Raw genomic sequence first — 18,790 nt, forward strand, 5'->3', positions numbered from 1 at the left:
GACAACTGAAATTCCGCTGGTTGGAATCACTGGACTGAATATACACTGTGTCGGCAAAAAAAACGTCGCCACCTGGATTTCACTAAGCGAATAGGTATGAGCCTCCCATTGGATAATTACTGCATGGGCGATTATCTTTCAGCTGGCAACAAGTTATTTAACCCCAACTGATGCAATGAGTAGCTTCTCATTTCTTACACAACCATGTTGAAAGACACATCCTGTGGTCGTGGGAAAGATGTTAGTAAGGTTTGAGAAGGGCCAAATCATTGGCATGCATCAAGCAGAGAAAACATCTAAGGAGATTGTAGAAACTACTAAAACTGAGTTAAGAACACATTATTAAAAACTGGAAGGATGGTGGGGATAGTGGGTAAGAAGAGAGGCAGATGAAGTGATGCTCCCATCATGCCTAGTGTCTACTGTACAAGCCTGTGGGGGCAGTGCTATGATCTGGGGTTGCTGCAGTTGCTCAGGTCTAGGTTCAGCAACATTATGTGCCCAAAGAATGAGGTCAGCTGACTACCTGAATATTCTGAATGACCAGGTTTTTTCTTTCCTGATGACATGGGCATATTCCAAGATGACAATGCCAGGATTCATGGGGCTCAGATTGTGAAAGAGTGGTTCAGGGAGCATGACACATCATTTTCACACATGGATTGGCCACCACAGAGTCCGGACCTTAACCCCATTGAGAATCTTTGGGATGTGCTGGAGAAGGCTTTGCTCGGTGGTCAGACTCTCCCATCATCAATACAAGATCTTGGTGGAAAATTCATGCAACACTGGATGGAAATAAATCTGGTGACATTGCAGAAGCTTATCGAAACAATGCCACAGTGAATGCGTGCGGTAATGAAAGTTAAAGGCGGTCCAACAACCTTTTTTTGATGGCGACTTCGTTTTGGCCAGGCAGTGTATGTAACTTATACGATAATAACAACTGAATATGCCACGGTACAAGTGTGAACTGTCAACAAACCTTAGTGGGAAAAGCAGTTTGTCCCTTCGATAGCTCAGTTGGTAGAGCGGAGGACTGTAGGGGTTAAACAAAGACATCCTTAGGTCGCTGGTTCAAATCCGGCTCGAAGGAGATGGGTTTTGTTCTGGCCTTGTAGATAGAGAAAGGGCAAGCGAAATGCTGCTGGTTGGAATAACTGGACTGTGAATAGTCTGTGCTCTAAATGAAAATAATGGATAAGCTATAAATAAAACATACTTTCCTTCACATTGTCCAAAAGAAATTCCAACTTTTCAGTGCTAAGGATATGTCTAATTTACACATGTATTTTGGCGGTGAAACCTACTTTAATCTTGGTAAAAGTACATGGTTCATTTCTAACCCGCTATAATAGTGTCAAGGCCAAGGGGCGAAGGTTACATCCTGTGTTGATAACCATGTAACTACCTGTTCCTTTCTCTCACTTCCTGTTTCTCTGCAGCGTGCAGCGTGCGTCCCTTCGATAGCTCAGTTGGTAGAGCGGAGGACTGTAGTGGCTCATGCTGAAATCCTTAGGTCGCTGGTTCAAATCCGGCTCGAAGGAGACACGTTTTGTTAGTAGTTAAAGAAAGCGGGATTAGAACCTATATTGACAGGAAAAGATTTGTGGTTTGTGAGTTCCGCGCAGCTCGTCATAATACTTGTCTGAGATTGAATGTTTGCTAATGTGATTAAAACAGGGAGTACACAACACACACCTCAATAAGCATGAAACTTAGTGACTCAGTGTTTCTGTGGAAATCTGAGCTACACTCCAATCCTCAAGGACTGGTTGCCAAATTGGTCTCTTTTTTTTTTTTCAGTGTGGGTGGAGCACCATGCCTTCGCAGATTTTCCCTTTTACGTGGATGTAATAAATAGACCAGTGCTGAGCTGTGGAAGCTGCAAACTGTGATGGTACCAGCAGTCTGAGTTATGAATGACCGCCAGTATCATCACACACCATGAAAATAACAAGCAGTTATTCTACAAGCAGAGACAGATCAAAAATGTATCCACTGCATCTGTGTTAGGAGAGTTTCACTACTGTCCCACATTAATAATAATACATGTAACCAGGGGTGTAGATCCGATGTCAGGACTGGGGGGGACGCAAAAGTGATTTTTGTTTTTTGTCGGTATGCAACTCATACCATGGCACCATACCAATCATTTCTTTTTAGATGTGAATCTAAAATGTGAAGAATGTGAAGTCTGAAAATACATTTGTTCAATTTTGAATAATTTTTATTGGGGGGGGACAATTCATGTTTTTCACAAATTGGGGGGGACATGTCCCCCCCATCCCCCCCGGGATCTGCACCCATGCATGTAACCCATAATGAAAATTCGCTACCCCTGCCAAACAATCCGCTTCCTGTCCCTTCGATAGCTCAGTTGGTAGAGCGGAGGACTGTAGAGGAAAAAGGCTGTAATCCTTAGGTCGCTGGTTCAAATCCGGCTCGAAGGAGACTCGTTTTGCCCAGAACTAATCTTAATTATTGACGGTACACTCTACGGTCCTAAGAGCTGGAGAAAGCACCACTGGACCTCAAACGTCACCGGTTATAATAACAGGACTGAAAGGAGGAAAACATGTCGTAATCAGATTTTGAAAGGCTTTTCCACCATTAAACACCCACGATTGATGAGGATGAAGCACTGTAAGTTGCTTGGCAAAGTAATTAAAATACAAACAAAACATAGACTGATACACAAAAAGCTGAAATAAATTAAGTTAATAAAGTGGCGTTGCATTGCTACCTAAATTCTGGATGTTTCTTTGGAAAACTGGAGGCCATTGCGATCCTCACTCCAATCCACAAGGTGGAGGTAAAAGTCCTAAAAAGATCTGTGTTGCCAGATTGGACGGTTTTCCCATCCTGATGTTGCCAAATTTGGCCTTTTTCACGGAGGCACTGCCTTTTTGAATTTGTAAAAATGTATATGTACAAAAGACGATTTTTCAGGAAGAGTTTTAGGGTTAAAGTTTTAGATTTATAATTGACTTAAAAGACTAAATGGCAATTTTATGCAAGTTTTTATTGATGTATAATGTATGTTATTAGCACGACAGAGCATGTTTGCCACAAGTTAGCAAAACATTTGAGTTAGCTTGTTGTCTTTTACTGTGACTAGTAGCTATACATGAGAAGAAGGCTTCAAGTTATCTAAAATTAGCATTAGCTTGTTTTGGTATTTGTTGTGACTTGACAGGCAGCTTGATTACTGTGTTTAAAACACACACAAATGCTACATTACTGAAGTCCCAATGAGGGTTAAATGCTGCAATTAAATAAGTTTTTGAAAGTAGCTGCATGCTGAGAATAAACAGTGTTGCAGTCTAACCTACTATTAACTCAGTTAGGTATTTTTTAAATAATGCCTTGTCCTCCATGCAATTGGTGCAGCATTTAATGTTTCAGCTATGTTTTAGAACATCTTTCCCACAAATTAAGCTAAAATTTGTGTAAGCTTTTCTTCTTTTGTTGTGACAAGCAGCTAAAATATCTTTTTTGAAAATAATAACGCCACAATACTGACATCCTAATGACAACAGGAATTAAATAGCGTAGATAAAATAGTAGCCAAATACGTGTTTCTAGCTAACTTACTATTATACTATTATCAGAAGAAAGCATTTTTACCTTTTTAAACTCGATTAGGTCTTTTAAATTATATTTTACCCCTTTATACAATTAGAGAAATGCATCATTATTATTATTTGCTACACATTATCACCGATTAGCTGTTAGCTTGTTGTCTTTATTGTGACCAGCAGCTAAATTACTGCTTGTCTCAAAAAGTCATTGAAATTCTAATGTCAATGGGAATTAAATGGCACAAATTGAAAAAATTAAAAGAAAAGTATAGCTTCATGCTGAGAATGCTTCTGAACTTTCTTTTATACTGTGTTGCAAGCTACACGTGAGAAAAAGATATTTTAAAAAAAAATATTTAAATGTATGTAATATTTTTCAAATATCTTTCAAAAGGTTAGAAAGGTAGAAAATGGTGACTTAAATGCACTGATGTAAAGAAACAGGAACAATACCGGAAGTGAGGAATGTGAAATCCAGTCCGGAGTTTGCGGCTCTCGCGGCGTTTCTCAAGTTTCACCCCGGCGCGTGCTCTGCCGTTGTCTCTGCTTTGTGTTGTCAGGCAGAAAGAAAGAAAGAGTCGACAGTCAGGGTGGCGTGTGTCCTGATTCACGGGCACTTCGTCAGCGCCCAGAAATAAACAATAGCCAGCCATTTTATTATCACAACAGAAGAATAACTCTAACGTTTCATTATATATATATATATTTTTTGTTTTTTGCTACAATGTCGGTGAGTGTGGAGTCTGGATTCTCGAGCGAGGAGGTCTTAAACAGCCGCTTCCCTCTCCATCGGGCTTGTAGGGATGGAGACGTCGGTGCCTTGTGCTCTCTCCTCCAGTGCACCTCAAACCCGGCTGACCTAACGGTGGAGGACACCTTCTACGGCTGGACGCCCATACACTGGGCCGCTCATTTCGGAAAGGTAGCTCTCAACGAAGCCGACACGCGGACCCCGGTTTTCTGCTAATTAATATTTTTGGTGAAATCCTCTCCTGAATGGGCGCCAGCGCTCTCCGACATGAGCTTCGTCTCGGCCATTTCCTGATGTTTGCCTGATGAGACTAAAAAGCAGCCATCGTTAGAGGAGGCAGACAATGGGCCGTTAACGCTTAACGGTTGCTAGTTACGCGTTAACGGTTTCATGCGTTTATATTTTTGAATATATGCAACGTTAAGTTTGGGCGGGAACATATTAACATTAACTTAACGGCAGTTAAATAATTTATTGACTTTAAACGTTAATTAGCTAGCGTAACCGCCCAGCTAACGTTTACTTCAGCTCACATATATTATTAAAAATAATCAACGGCCAGTTCATTAGGTACACCAGTGAAAACAAATGCTTTGTAATTTAACAGTCCTCCTCCAAGTCTTCCTCCATGCTTGTTTTAATGTTCAGTTTATGTTGAAACAACACAAGAAAGGTGGTAATCCAACTGTATGATCATTTTGCTGTTCTGTTAAACTGGATTGAATTAAACACTTAAGTGTTTCTGTTATTTAGCCTAGCCTACTGACTAAAATGGGATTGTCAAAATAATAGAAACACTTGTCTGTACGGCACAGTACAACTCAATAGTGCTACAAACCACTTCCTCCGAAATGAAAACACCGTTGAATAAACAACACTTTTTTAAACAAGTGCTGAATACCGTGACATTAACGAAGCTAAGTTGTAGTTATTTTAGCATGCATTCACTAGTGAGCATAAAACTGTTAAAGACATAACAAAAGCTTGTTCTTATTGTTCATACTGAAACGGAGTGGCAACTTCCAAGCTGCTGCAGACAAACTCTCTTTGTTTGGTTTTAAACCTACTCATGCTTAGCTTTGTTTTACACTAACCATGCATTGTAAAGGGCAGGGCTACACTTTGCACAGAAATTGTTTAAGCTTCTAGCTACTGTGCCACACTTGTCCATACCTGCCCAAAGCAATGAGGGAATTTCGTCTAACAATCTGTCACGGTTGTGTCTTTGCAGCTGGAGTGTGTCATGCGTCTGGTTCAAGTGGGATGCGGCGTGAACGCGGTTACGTCCAGGTTTGCACAGACGCCCACTCACATTGCTGCATTTGGAGGCCACCCTGAGTGTTTGTTATGGCTGCTTCAAGCTGGTGCAGACATTAACAGACAGGTACGGCACTGGATGCACCTACACACGCACACTTTATTCAGGGAAGGAAAAAAAACAGGACATTACAATGAAACTATAGACATGGCTCTACAAAAAATAAATACAACTTTGAACAGGCAGGGGTGCATGATTAAAAAGAGCAGAGCGGTGTCAGATGTCGAGCTCCGATGATCCTATCAAGGAGGATCATCCCAACGTTGGGATCACGACCCTTTCAGTGTTGCCACTTACTCCTCCACTTGACCTACATTCAGACTATCTGTGTGTCCTTTCCTGATAGTGCAGCTGCTGTCAGACTGCGTTTAACTCATCACAGCTTTTCCTCTTCACGGGTTTTCGTGCTCAGACTACTCATGCACTGGGGCTATATTTTATGCTCCGCTGCTCTACTGAGAGAAATCAGATTAGTAGGTCACAATGACATAACACGCTGCCGTCACCGTCAAAAACCCATTGCTCGGATTTGGCTATGAGGTTCGCTAAGCATATGTTGGAGAAAAAAAATGCCTTGGGGGGAAATTGTGGGATTTGTGATTTTCTTCCTTGTATCCGTTGTATTTTGATCCGGCTCGTGTTGAACATTAGAACAGCGAGGAATTTGAGCATGGCCTGCGTTGCATTGCGGTTTAAGACAGCCTCCTCAGTCAGATTTTTTATTTTTTCCCCCCCCCCGCTCTTCCATCAGCACTCTCACTAATGTGTGACTGTAAATGTGCGTGGGTGCTGGCGGAGTCTGGGTGAAAAGTTCAGGCGTTGCTCTGCTGCTACTTCCTGTTGTCTGTACTCGGGATTATCAAGGAGAAAGAAAGGGAGTATATCTCTGATAAGAACATATGCACTCCCTTCGCAGTTTATTAGGTGCACTAGTAAGTGAGTAAAAGTATTCAGTGTCTGAGAAGAGTGTTAAAATAAGTGCTTTGGCTCATATTCGTTTACTATATTGTCGTGCGCAATACAGTCTGTGTGTAACCGCGGTCTTCTGTCATCACTCAGGACTATGTGGGCGAGACGCCCATCCATAAGGCTGCTCGTGCGGGCAGTCTGGAGTGTATCAACGCTCTCTTGATTCAGGGAGCGAAAGCTGAGTAAGTCCTGTGACCAGTCCTGTGTACTCATTTCTTTTCCTCTCTACTATCCCAACATCTCAGTTACACCTTTACAAGGGATCACCACCAAACGCACATCAGAGCAGTGAGGTTTAAAGTGCCAGATTTATGTGGTACATGTACAAACGGGATAAGTCAGAGGATTTGCAAATTAACTGTGCAGATCTGAACAAAATAAATTACTGAAACGTGCTAAGGTAATAAAAATTAATTTGGAATATTACATTTGTTGTTACTGTGGCTGACATGTACTCAGCCAAAAGCAAGCTGCTCTATTAAATGCTAACTTTGCAGCCGCTGGGGTTGTTATCCATATATATCACAGTGAAATATGTGAGTCACAGTGTAAAAGCGCGGGATTAACTTTCGCATACACTCCAACAGTGTGGAGACTTGTACAGTAATACGCCTCTTTGTGCTGCTACTATACCAGGTCACTGTGTAAACATCTTTATCTCCTGTAATATGATAAGAGATAAACCTTATCAAATAGTAAGAGTAGCAAGAGATTTCTTTTTGGAAGTTGGATCTTAGCTCGCAGCGCTTTGTGCGCCACAAGTTTAGTCACAAGAGGAAATAAAAATACAAATGAGCACGTATGATTCTTAATTTTCTCCAGCTTTAAACAGTTTGACAATGAGACGTTAAATATTTATAGAATTGGTGGTGCTCCCTTGAAAATGTGACACATTTTGTTAATCCTTGAAATTGTTGTTTATCATTGCAACAATTCGCATTAAGTTGCCCTCCGTGTGTAATTTTTTTTAGCTAAGAAATACTGGATTCATGGTGAATGATTAAAAAAATACCTTTTTATTTACTGTAAGCCAACACCTCTATATTACCTTTGTAATCTGAGAGAGCGAGAGAGAGCTACACCTCCATAAGAGTAAATAATTAACCCTGAATAGCACCTTTTGGTGTTTAACGGAGGGCTTAGTAAGTCCACCGCGGGTATTACACGAAGATGAGGACAACTTAATGTAAAGGTTGATAAACTGTTTTTTGTTTTTTACCTACTAGGACATATTGCATGATGTTTGTTAAATCTAGAGTGTGGTTTTCTTTGTTAACATTTGTTTTGTTAGTGTCTTAAATACACAGCTTGACTTGATGACCAAATGCACATTGCTTCTTTTTCAGAAGACGATTAAATGTAGTTTGTGAAAAGGCTGCTTGTTGCACAGAATGAAAATGCGCAGATAATACAAATTGGTTTTATATTTTACATTTTGAGCGTGCTGCAAGATCAGATTTATTTATTTAGTTTTGACGAGGCTGTTTTGGGTGTCACCTTAGTAATACCAAGAACACCTGTAAAGGAACACATCATACAGATTGATTAAGATATAATAATGTTTTTCTTAGTGGCGTTTCCATATCACTACAACCTCCGTCACACGCTATCTTTAGCCGCACCCTTACAGTTTGCAGCTGCATTTTTGTTGTGACAGTCTTACTCCATTTGTAGAAACATTTTGTTGGTGTACTCAAGGAAGAACAAAAGTATGAGACACAGCCCATCTTTCCTGTTTTTTAAAATATGTATCCAACGCCTGCAGGGAAGTGAAACAATAACGGATAATTATAGACGTCTCAACTGATCATAGCGAATCTTTCCAAAGGTCACGTATGCTGGCGCTTAAATTACCAACTGCCAGCTTCCTCTTATGCAAAAAAAAATACTTCTTGATCTGCATGACTCGATTGTTAAATCATAGTTTAATGTTTGTTTAGTGCAGAAATGCAAACATGTTAAAAGTGTATTTTAATGATTCGATTAGCAGTTTAGACGTTTTTTTTTTGTTTTTGTTTTTACTTCTGATTAAACTTTGTATTATAATATTTGTTTAACAATGTTTTTCTTAAAGTTTCATTTTGTGCAACAAGCCGTATGCCTTTTATTTAAGAGAACAACCATTGGAGTACCGAAACGTCAAACTTCCAGAGAGTTTACAGTTACACAGTTTATTTCATGTATATTTTGTAATCTAATAAATCTGAGCGCAGCAAAGTCTGTCAGTGGACAAGGTAAATAAATACCTTAGTGCAGCATTGGTGTATATATTATACTTATTTTAAGATGGAGGCAAAAGATATTTGTATTTGACAATAAAAAAATATATAATCTGATACGGGTACTATTGACATTAGGCCTTTTCTGGTTTCAATAAGGAATGTGAAAAATGCTTAAACAGATTGCATGTGCCCTAGTTACATAAGGCACTATAAATAGAGGAATAGCAAAAACTATTTTACGTATGTATTTTTATTGATGAAATGACTCTGACAGCTCAGACAGATTGATTATTATAAGTCAGACTTAGAAGCAGCTAGATTTGTTTTTAATTCTTCTTAATTCTTAATTTTCTACAGCGTAGGAAATCCCTGGTTGCTTTGACTGTTTCTACAAATTAAGTCAATTTCATTTGTGCAAACATGTTTAAAAATGCTTTACGAGTTGTGTAATGTGCATTTGGTTATCGGCTGATGAGTATTATTTACGATGTAAATGATATGTGATTTTTTTCCCCCCTGCAGATGACAGATATTTAGTTTAGTTTATTATCAAGTTTGTTTCTTTGTTTCTTTGTTTTTTAACTTGTGAAATATAGTGGGACACAACTGGGAGGGAAACTAAGGCAAATCAGGTGGGAATGAGGCTCATGACAAAATAACTTTGGACTAATTTTAGAGTTGAGTTGATGTCAAATATCTAATCAGCGTAAAATATTTAGGTCGTAATGTTTAAAAGATCATATAATAACACTTCTTCCATAAAAAACTGCTCACCAAAGCTTGAATATATGAATATATTGCACTGTTATGCAACTAGAAATACTTAGTGTTAAAAGACACCAGCTTTAACTTATTTACTTTAATATGCTTTATATTTAAAACTGCCAGTCGTTGATGTAATGTACAGTATGCTGTGTGGCTCTATTGGCTCTGATCTGTCAAATGAACATTATGCTTAACCAGTCATGATCATCAATACACATCGAATCATAACCTTGTTATGTAAAATTAAAGCAAGCAATTCTGCAGGGTATCGGCTTGGTTGTGTATTGTTTACTACCTCATAGTTTGTCATATCATAGGAAATTAACAATAAACACAACAACTCCTTATTACTTTTTTGCGTCACTGAGCTGGCAATATGACATCTTACGCAACTATTGCGCGATACAGATAAATTTGTGACTTTACGGCTTTGGTGCTTTTACGATAATATTAAAATTGATGCAGAATTTAATTAGAATTAGAAATGCCACCTCTTGCTGTCTGTGTCTTTGATAATATAACTGTAGCCACACCAAAAAATGCTTTTATTAAAAAAAATATAATAATAATTCCCTGCTCTATTATAGACAAAGTCTTGATTCTACGTTCAAATTAGGATCCGATCTTCTGAATTTCCTTTTATCAAGGCAGCTTAAACACTTAATCTCTCCTTCATGAACTGCCATTGGACCATCTATCTTCTCATGGTGGTTTCTTTCTGATTTTCTGCCGACACACATCTATGAAGTTCCTTTGTGCTTCTGGGCACCGTCTCAGTGCACTGTTATACATCAAGGTGTGACCGACCCAATAAAGCGTTTTTATTCAGGGTCAAAGAAAATGAACCCCAGTGTATTACATAAACCTAATTTAGTCTTTATGACTTCCATAAACACTAACGTCAACATAACTTGTCATGTTCACAGATTAATATTTGCCCAAATAAAATTCGCCATGTCACGTTAATGATGTGGACGATAAATATAGTGATTGTAATATTTGATTTGCTGGATTCCTCCCCAGCTGGCTTCTGTGATTGTTGACCTCCTTTTGGGGGGGGATTCTTGAGTAAAAATCCTCCATCTTCTGTTCAAACCACCTCATGCTTCGTCACATCCTCTGGTGATCTTGAAAAAGCCTGAAACTTGCTTTTGTGACCTGAGCTTTCATCACATACTTTAGAGCACTTTGCAGCCAGGACTTTGCTGCACTCTACTTCTCTTTGCACTTTCATACTCAGTCTTTTGCTGATGTAAGAAAACAGAAGACACAGAAGTGAAGAAGAACAACCTGCACCAAATGAATCCTCCTCCCATTAGGAGGGACTCTGCTCTTTCACCAGCTTCCTCCACCACTGATTGAACTCTTGGTTGACCAAACAGCTGCTGATGAAGTCTGACTGACTCTGGGTTCACTACCACCAATGATCAATCATGGCTCCACAACGCCAGATGTTAGCATTCATCTGAAGGTGTGAACAAAATATTTCACCCACAAATGCTTTTGAGCATTTTCTTGAATCTCTGTCTGCACAGCGTGAAGTCAACAGGAAGTTGGATTTTGTCTCATTACGCCATCATGGTTGAAGACAGTTTGAGGAAATCCTGCACTACTGGAATAGTCTTGGGGTTTTAACTCCACTGGTCACGTTCGCCGCTTTCATCTTACCATCATGACATCTGTGTCTGTGTTGACATATCAAAAACAAATCTACTCAACTCAACAGGACAAAAATTAGCTTAAGCTCATCGATTTTAAATTCAAAACTCTACAAATAAAACATTTAGAAAAAATCTATCCTTTCAAATCTAGGAATACTATTAAAACAAGTTTAGGTCTTTAAAATCTATTTTATTTGTCATGAGCCTCAGTCAAGTGTTATGGTGGTCCAGTAGCAAGCTAGCAGCAGGTAGGACAGTGTTTAGAGGCTGCCAGTGATGAGAGTAGTGCAGACATGCTTAGAGCAGCTGAGTAAAGATGGGTTAGATTTACGTAGCATCATGTACTGAACTGTTTAATGCTAACATCATCCTGTTGCAATGGTTATTCACATGTCATTTCACTGTACCAGATATTTTACTTTATACACAGAAATGTTTTATTTTGTATGTCACAGTATTAACCCTATACAGTATCATAGTCTGTTTTGACATCTAATCTTTGTCACCTTTTCCTTTATGAAAGTGACAATAAGTTACAAAAAAAACGTTTTCTATACTGTTAACAGAAACAGAACCGTACGTCTTAATGTTTTGCAGCCATTGAATTGGAAATGACTTGGTTTTTTCAAGTAATCCTAGAAAGGGGGAGAATAGACACTGCTGAGTCTGCCCCGTTCCCTGGGATAGCCGCACTGTTGTGGCATTGAGTGTTCTCACTATCGCTTCCTATCTACACACTGGCAAACTGTTGAGGTATTTCTTGCGGTGATTGGTTTTAATGCTAGGTTTTTTATGAATCAAAACTAAAGTTTTTAGACCTGCATGCTTTGCTTATTATCCATGATTGTTCCTGTACTTAGCCTCTTGTTTTTATTTTATGATTTGTTTTTTGATTTTGTGAACTAACCATAGGAGTCCTTTATATGGACAGGTTTAATCACGTGAGTCCCATGCCAACATGTAGCATGATAATAGGCTGCCTCTGGAAGGTTAGACAATAGTTAGAGAAGATACATATTGTGTGCTTAGGACCGAAAAGCAAAGCATACCAGGCATTTACAACGAATTAACGCTTCCTTTATACATTGTCAAACCAAAACCTGGGTTGTTAGAGTATAAAGTTATCCATTTTGTTGGATCGGTGTTAACTGTAGATGTTCGGTCTCACTAAAGGAATACTGCTTTAAACTTTTTAGGTCAATACAAAGGTAGGATGGATTTTCAATTATGTATGGGTCAGTTTAAGGGGACAAACTAATGTTTAAAATGAAGCCACAGGATTTAATTCAGTTTATGGAGGGGCATTTAAAGAAGGTTTAATTAAAAAACAATCCTACATTTTAAAAATGTTCGTTGGATTTCAGCACAGTTTGAACATTTGCAGTCTGACAAATCAGCATTGTGTATTTTATGTCATATTATCCAGCTGTTTCTTTTCTGAACCTCTAGTCATCTTGAAAGTCCTCCTTATGTTTACCCATCGTTAAAACAAGGGTGCATAAATCTATGAATTGCTAATTTGTCAGTAAATATCAGCTCTTTAAACCGAGGGGTGACAGCAGTCTCAGTCACCGTGGGCTCAAACTATCTGTTGTATATGAGCGTACTGTTATGGAGGAAGTCTGTGGGTCTAGAGGCTGCACACTTAACCACTTTACTACCTCGGGACAAAAAAAAATATGACAGGAAATCGGTGTAGTCTTTAACATTCAACAAAAGTAAAAGAAATGTAAACGGTGAGGATAAAGTAATGCAGCTATTTCCTTCCCTACAGTGAAATTTTATTCAGCATTGCCACTCTGGTGCAGTGCTTTGCTCAGGGTGTCGCGAGGACACTAGATTAATGAACATCGCGATTAAAAATCTAACTTGAGAATTTCTATCCCTTAGAGTGAGACCAATCCATCTACCTTATCACAAAATTGTTTACGGTATAAATATAACCCCCTTGAGATAATCCTTTGGAAGCGTTAATTTTGATGGGGACGGGTAATGTGCAACAAGTTAATGTGTGATTTTGTTACTCTTTTGTTTTTTTTAACTCTTCAATTCTTTATAAAATGTATTTTCATGTGCACTAGTTCTTGAAATGTTTCTTTTTGCACAACTGTTTAGATAAAAACGCAGAGAATGAGCAAGTTCTAAACGACACGGATGAGCAAACAGTGACTGCGCGCTTTAAATTCTGCCTTAATAGTGTGGAAGTGAATGTCACTTGGTTTTAATTTAAAAAGCAAGTAAAAAAAAAAAAAGCCAAGCATTGTTCTTCTTAAATCGACCACGAAGTAGCCAGTTTTATTCACCACAGAATGTCTCGTTTTATCGTGTACGTGTGCAAAATATCCTGCAGATGGAGAAGTTTTCCTCCTATTTGTCGTTCACATTTTCATAAAAAGTACAAGGTTGGATGAGAGCCAGTAGACCCGGTTCTTTGACAAAGGCTTAGTTGTTTGCTTAGAGAACTCATTTTACAGTGTGATGACATTTAGGCTCAGAACAAGTGCAGTATTGTTTTGTAGTCGGTCAGCGGAGAAGAGAGAAATTCCCATCATTAAACTGAAAAGCCCTCCATTGGCCAGTGAGATATTTTTCTATGCACTTCTCACGAGTTGACAAGCTGCATTTCATAGCAGCTTGAGAAATTCAACAGTTTTGTATCTTACAGCTCATATACTGTTAAATGAGTGCAGCAACAGCTCACAGAAAAAATTTAGGACTAGTTAGATCATGATTTTGTCTTCCAGTGAATTTGCTTCCATACTAGTTCCATGCGCAAGCCTGAAAATTGACGGAAATGTGACGCAGCACTGTTTGTTCATTCATTATTGCGCTCAGAAAAACCACTTGAATCTCACTGCAACTGGACATGATTAACACAACTGGACATAATGCACAGACTTTGAGTTATGAATGATTGCACATACTGTTCTTACAGTAGCAGACCTGCTTCTCCTATTTTTTTTTTTTTATTCTTGTTCATTTTTCTTGAAGCAACACAATGAAGTTCTTGTAGCTTCTGATTCCAAAGAAGAGATGTCTGGATGTCTGATGCTTGAAGACAGCAGCCTGACCTCGTTATCAAGCATTCATTCTTTGGAGTTTCCTCTGAAGATTCGACCTTTACGTCCTGGTCTCCTCTGGATGATGAACTTCTAAGTCTTGTACTTGATTCTGAAGACTTCTTTGCTTTGTCTACAGCTTGTTTTTTGTGCCGACTTCCCACTTTACATACACCCACTGTGCCAATGACGTGGTTGTATCTTGGAGTTTGAAAGCAGCAATGCAGAAGTCCTTGAGCGCTATCATCGTTGGAAGCTGGCGATTGCAGTGGTTTTTCAAACGCTTGCAGACGAGAGCTCTTGACTGTCTACAAAAATGATGTCCTTTGGATCATTTGACACGACTCGTCCTGTTCATTTTGTTGGATTTTTTTTCGGGTACACACAAAAGAAGCTTGTGCATATCTCCAGTTGTCTTAACCATGTGCTCTTGCAGCAGACATGTTTCCTTAAGTTTGTGGAAACTGTTTCAAATTTTTAATTTCTATGGAGGATGAAAACGATCCTAAAGGGATCAGTCGTCATCTTTCACGGAGATGACGAAGAGGATGTGAGAGGGTAGAGCAGCACAGGCTATTTCTGTACATCTGTGTTTGTCTGTATGTGTGTGTGTGTGTGTGTGTGTGTGTGTGTGTGCGCGCGCGTGTGTGTGTGTGTGTGCGAGTGTTTGCTTAATGAGTCTGTATGCGTGTGTGTGTCTGCGTGTGTGCGCGCTTGGGCTTGTCTTAATTTGTTTGTTCTTTATTTGTGTACATCAAACGTACAGTGAGCCTTTCTAACACTCCTCCTTCCCGTTGTGCAGCATGAGGAATGCCAGTGGGCTGACTGCGGCTGACCTGGCCCACGCGCAGGGATTCCAGGAGTGCGCTGAAATTCTCTCCAATGCCCAGAACTTCCAACAAAACATGGCTCAGTCCCATAACGGGGTTTTTATGAATGGCATGAGCCGGAATGGGGGCCTCGCTCACCCCACCATCCAGGGACGCAGCTTCTTGAATGGCGTACCCAACAGAAAGAGGTCTTTTGATGGCATGGAAGTAAATCCAGGAAAGAAGGCTAGAACTAATGGTAGGTCACTAAGCTAATCGGAATAGTAAAAAAAACTGTTTCAGTTCATGTCGCATTCATTTTGGGGTACTTTTAAAGAATCTGAACGTGTACTCCGCTGCAAACATAAAACAAAACATATATTTTTGAGATAAATACACAGGATATTAAATCAACAGACAAGACCACGATTACTTGTATTAGCATCAGGGATAAATTGTTAAATGTTATGAAACCATCTGTCTATTTGTGAAGTTTATAGAGTAATTAATTCAAATTTTCAACAGAACAAAACACCGGACAGTAAAGACGGTTTAAAGTTTTGAAAACTTTGTTACTTAGAAGTGAATGGAAAAAAATGGACATTATAATAGTCTGTAATACCTAAAAGGTTGTCAGCAGCAGAGATTTTAGTTGAATCACTAAAAATAAGTAAAACAATATAATGTATGTGTAATTTCCAGTGAAATATATAACATTCTGGCACAGTTTTCATGAATCTCTCATGGCCCCCAGGTCTGAGCATGCCACCCGAGTTGCTGAACGGGAACGGGCCGCCAGGTGGCAGTGGAGAGGCCCAGATGGAGAGCATGAACATGGATTTGGCAGCTACTGTAACCACAGGTGGGCCAGGAAGCTTTGCATTTGGGCTGAATGGGTTTGCACCGCCACAGGGGCCCACGGATCAGTGTGAGGACCAGGGGGGACTGGTCAGGCCAACCCCTGCAGCTAAAGAGCTGGAGGTCATCACTGTGGCATCAATGCAGACCCCTTGCCGCTGCACCAACTCTTACGCCTACCTGTAGAGGGCTGGCCTGTCAAATGGCGCACTCTAATGTTCCCATTTGTATTTGTCTGGCGATGTTTGCTTTGTTTTTTTCATAATACACACACAATGGAATATATTTGTTTGGTCTGGTGATGAGCTACGTTTGAAAGGCGTATAGCAGTCTGTGTGCTGTATTATCTACTTTTTCCATGTACCTGTCAGATGGATAAAGGTATTAAGATTGCTTTTGTTATACAGTAATATATATATATATAAATATATTCAATGCTTCTATCCTAATTGTCATATTATGCTCAGTTTTTACGTTTTTAATGAAAAGATGAATTTGTTTTGCACAATTATATAGTAGTGTTTGCATCACCGTTGCAAAGTACAGTTTGCATAGTTTGTATTGGCTTGGTAAAAAAAAAAAAAAAAAGCACATTTTAAAAATAGTTTTCATTATTGCTTCTCAAATTCTGCAGCGTTCACGTCATTGGTCATGTGAAGATGTGAACACTGTCCTTGCAGTGGGAACATCCTCTGTGAATTCATATAACATTTATTTGACCTGGCTAGCAGGAATGGCTAACGCTGTTACATGCTCAAGCAACAGGTAAGAAAATAATATTTCCCCCCACTTAAAGAAATCCAGTTTTAATAAATCAAATATGATTAATGTTCACTTAATGGCATCTATGTAAGACTGACGAGTGCCTAAGCACTCTTCAAAAAACGAAGACTGACAAAATGTTTGGAGTTACTCATTAGCTGTTTTATATTAAAGAATGACTTTATGCCAAAGCATATCCCTACATGAATGTAGCTCGTAAAGATTAAATGATTCACTGTGCAGCTTTGTAGAAATCCTGTACTAAGATATAGTGGTCTATGTGCTTGGTATTGAGTTATTCCACCGTGTTCATCTTTGTTTATTTGGTCTGGAGTATGGTGAATGTTTATTGTGTGCGTGTTAGCACAGTTTCTAGGCAACTAACTGAGCTTGCACATGTGATACGAAAACCCAGTACAACTCTGAAATTCTTCTGGTAATTGGCTATTTTACAATCACTAAAGTGTAAGCTGTACTGCTCAAGAACGTTTGCACGGACTTGTACTCTTTGCAAAAAGCCTTACTTCTTGAGCTGCATTGAATAGTTATACAATGACTTAATGTACATTATTTTAAACTTTTATAGATACTAAGGGAAATTCTTCTTTCTGTATTTTGTAGTACCGTTTCTTGATAAAGGTGGTTTCTGTTTATTTTACATGGCTGAAGGTTTGATTGTACATTCTTTTCAGTTTGGAGCATCCAGTGCTTAGTACCGAGCAGGCTTAGCTTTGTACTTGACTGTGTGCGATCATTAAATGTTGATCAATTTTATACATTTGATCGTGGTGGCCTTTTTTTTTTTTTTTTTTTTTTAATGTACTGAAGTTATGTGTTTTTTGTTGTCTCGCAATAATGCGTTGGGGAAAAAAAACTTTCAAATTAATGATTACAAACACATACTACACTTGGTAAACTTTAATCACCTCTGCATGTTAAGATGGGTTTTATGTGACGTCGTCTGAAAGACTTAAGATTTCCTTGCAATAGAATTAGGTCACCGTGTCATACAGCACAGTCTGTATGTCAGAACCACCACCAGTCAGGAAGTGACCCATTTAAACCAAGTTATCAGGTCAACCTTTGTTACACCACAACGCTCTGTAATATATTTCACAATTCATTGATTATTCTTGTGAGATCGAGGCTTGTGGAACGTTCTTTCTCGAGCGTTGAAATGTGGCCATGCAATAGCTTCTTCACATTTTTTGCAGTTGACTAGCCTCTTAATAATAGTTGTGCAAAACAAAATCATTTTTTCTCCCACCTAACTTGTTATTTTAAAGAAATTAAAACTTAATGATGTACGTATATACCATTTTGATAATCTGTCTCATTTACTGTGGCAGGTGAGAGACACTGTGGAGATTTTTCCTCATACAACCCAGCAGCAGAAATCCTTCTTGGCCACCACGTCTACAGTGACTCACCTGAGGTCAATAGCACTGCAGGCAGCCAGGTGGAGCACCAGAAGTCTGTGAAAGCAGAACAGTTGTATGACCATACCCTCTACAGCACCATGCTTCTTTACCATGGCTCCTAAACTACAGAGGATATATAGCTGACAGGCCGTCCTTTTTGCCTGACTCTCATGCAATCCTAAATAAGCATTCATTCGCCTTAAAGCCACTCAGTGGCCAAGTTGTTCGTTGAAATTATTTGTTGTTTTAAACAGCAGACCCATTGTTGTGGATGGAGCTGAAGTTAGCAGCTGATAAAGCTGGAGAAGTGGATTTTTGCTTGTGTCCTTAAAGAGAAAGTCTTTGTTTAGCTCCTTATTAAAGTTTGATTATACTGCAAGTACACTAAAGTAAGCATTTGTGTTGAACCACTGCCAGTACTTACATTTTGTTTCTGTCACAACTTGATGTTAATAAAACAAATATAAAGGCATTAAAAAAAGTTTTGCAAAATTTAAAGTTGCACTGGAAGTTAATTTTTTTGATTGATTCACTTTTATATAAATAAGTCTTAAATTCTGGTTAGGATGTATACCTTATATCTCTCCAAAGTGAAGTATCCTTTCAAATCA

At 38.9% G+C, this 18,790-nt stretch overlaps 1 protein-coding gene across 1 annotated transcript; it reads left to right on the forward strand.

The window, feature by feature from the left end:
* The first annotated feature begins 4,086 nt into the window (after positions 1 to 4,086).
* ankrd10b (ankyrin repeat domain 10b) lies at positions 4,087 to 18,671 on the forward strand. The gene is made up of 6 exons (XM_084544988.1): positions 4,087 to 4,506; positions 5,567 to 5,719; positions 6,713 to 6,804; positions 15,132 to 15,397; positions 15,893 to 16,000; positions 18,108 to 18,671. Exons 1-6 carry the CDS (start codon positions 4,309 to 4,311, stop codon positions 18,299 to 18,301), a joined length of 1,011 nt encoding a protein of 336 aa, XP_084401114.1. The 5' UTR covers positions 4,087 to 4,308; the 3' UTR covers positions 18,302 to 18,671.
* Positions 18,672 to 18,790: the final 119 nt, after the last annotated feature.

The sequence above is a fragment of the Chelon labrosus genome, assembly GCF_963514085.1.
Source record: "Chelon labrosus genome assembly, chromosome: 5".
Lineage (NCBI taxonomy): Eukaryota > Metazoa > Chordata > Actinopteri > Mugiliformes > Mugilidae > Chelon > Chelon labrosus.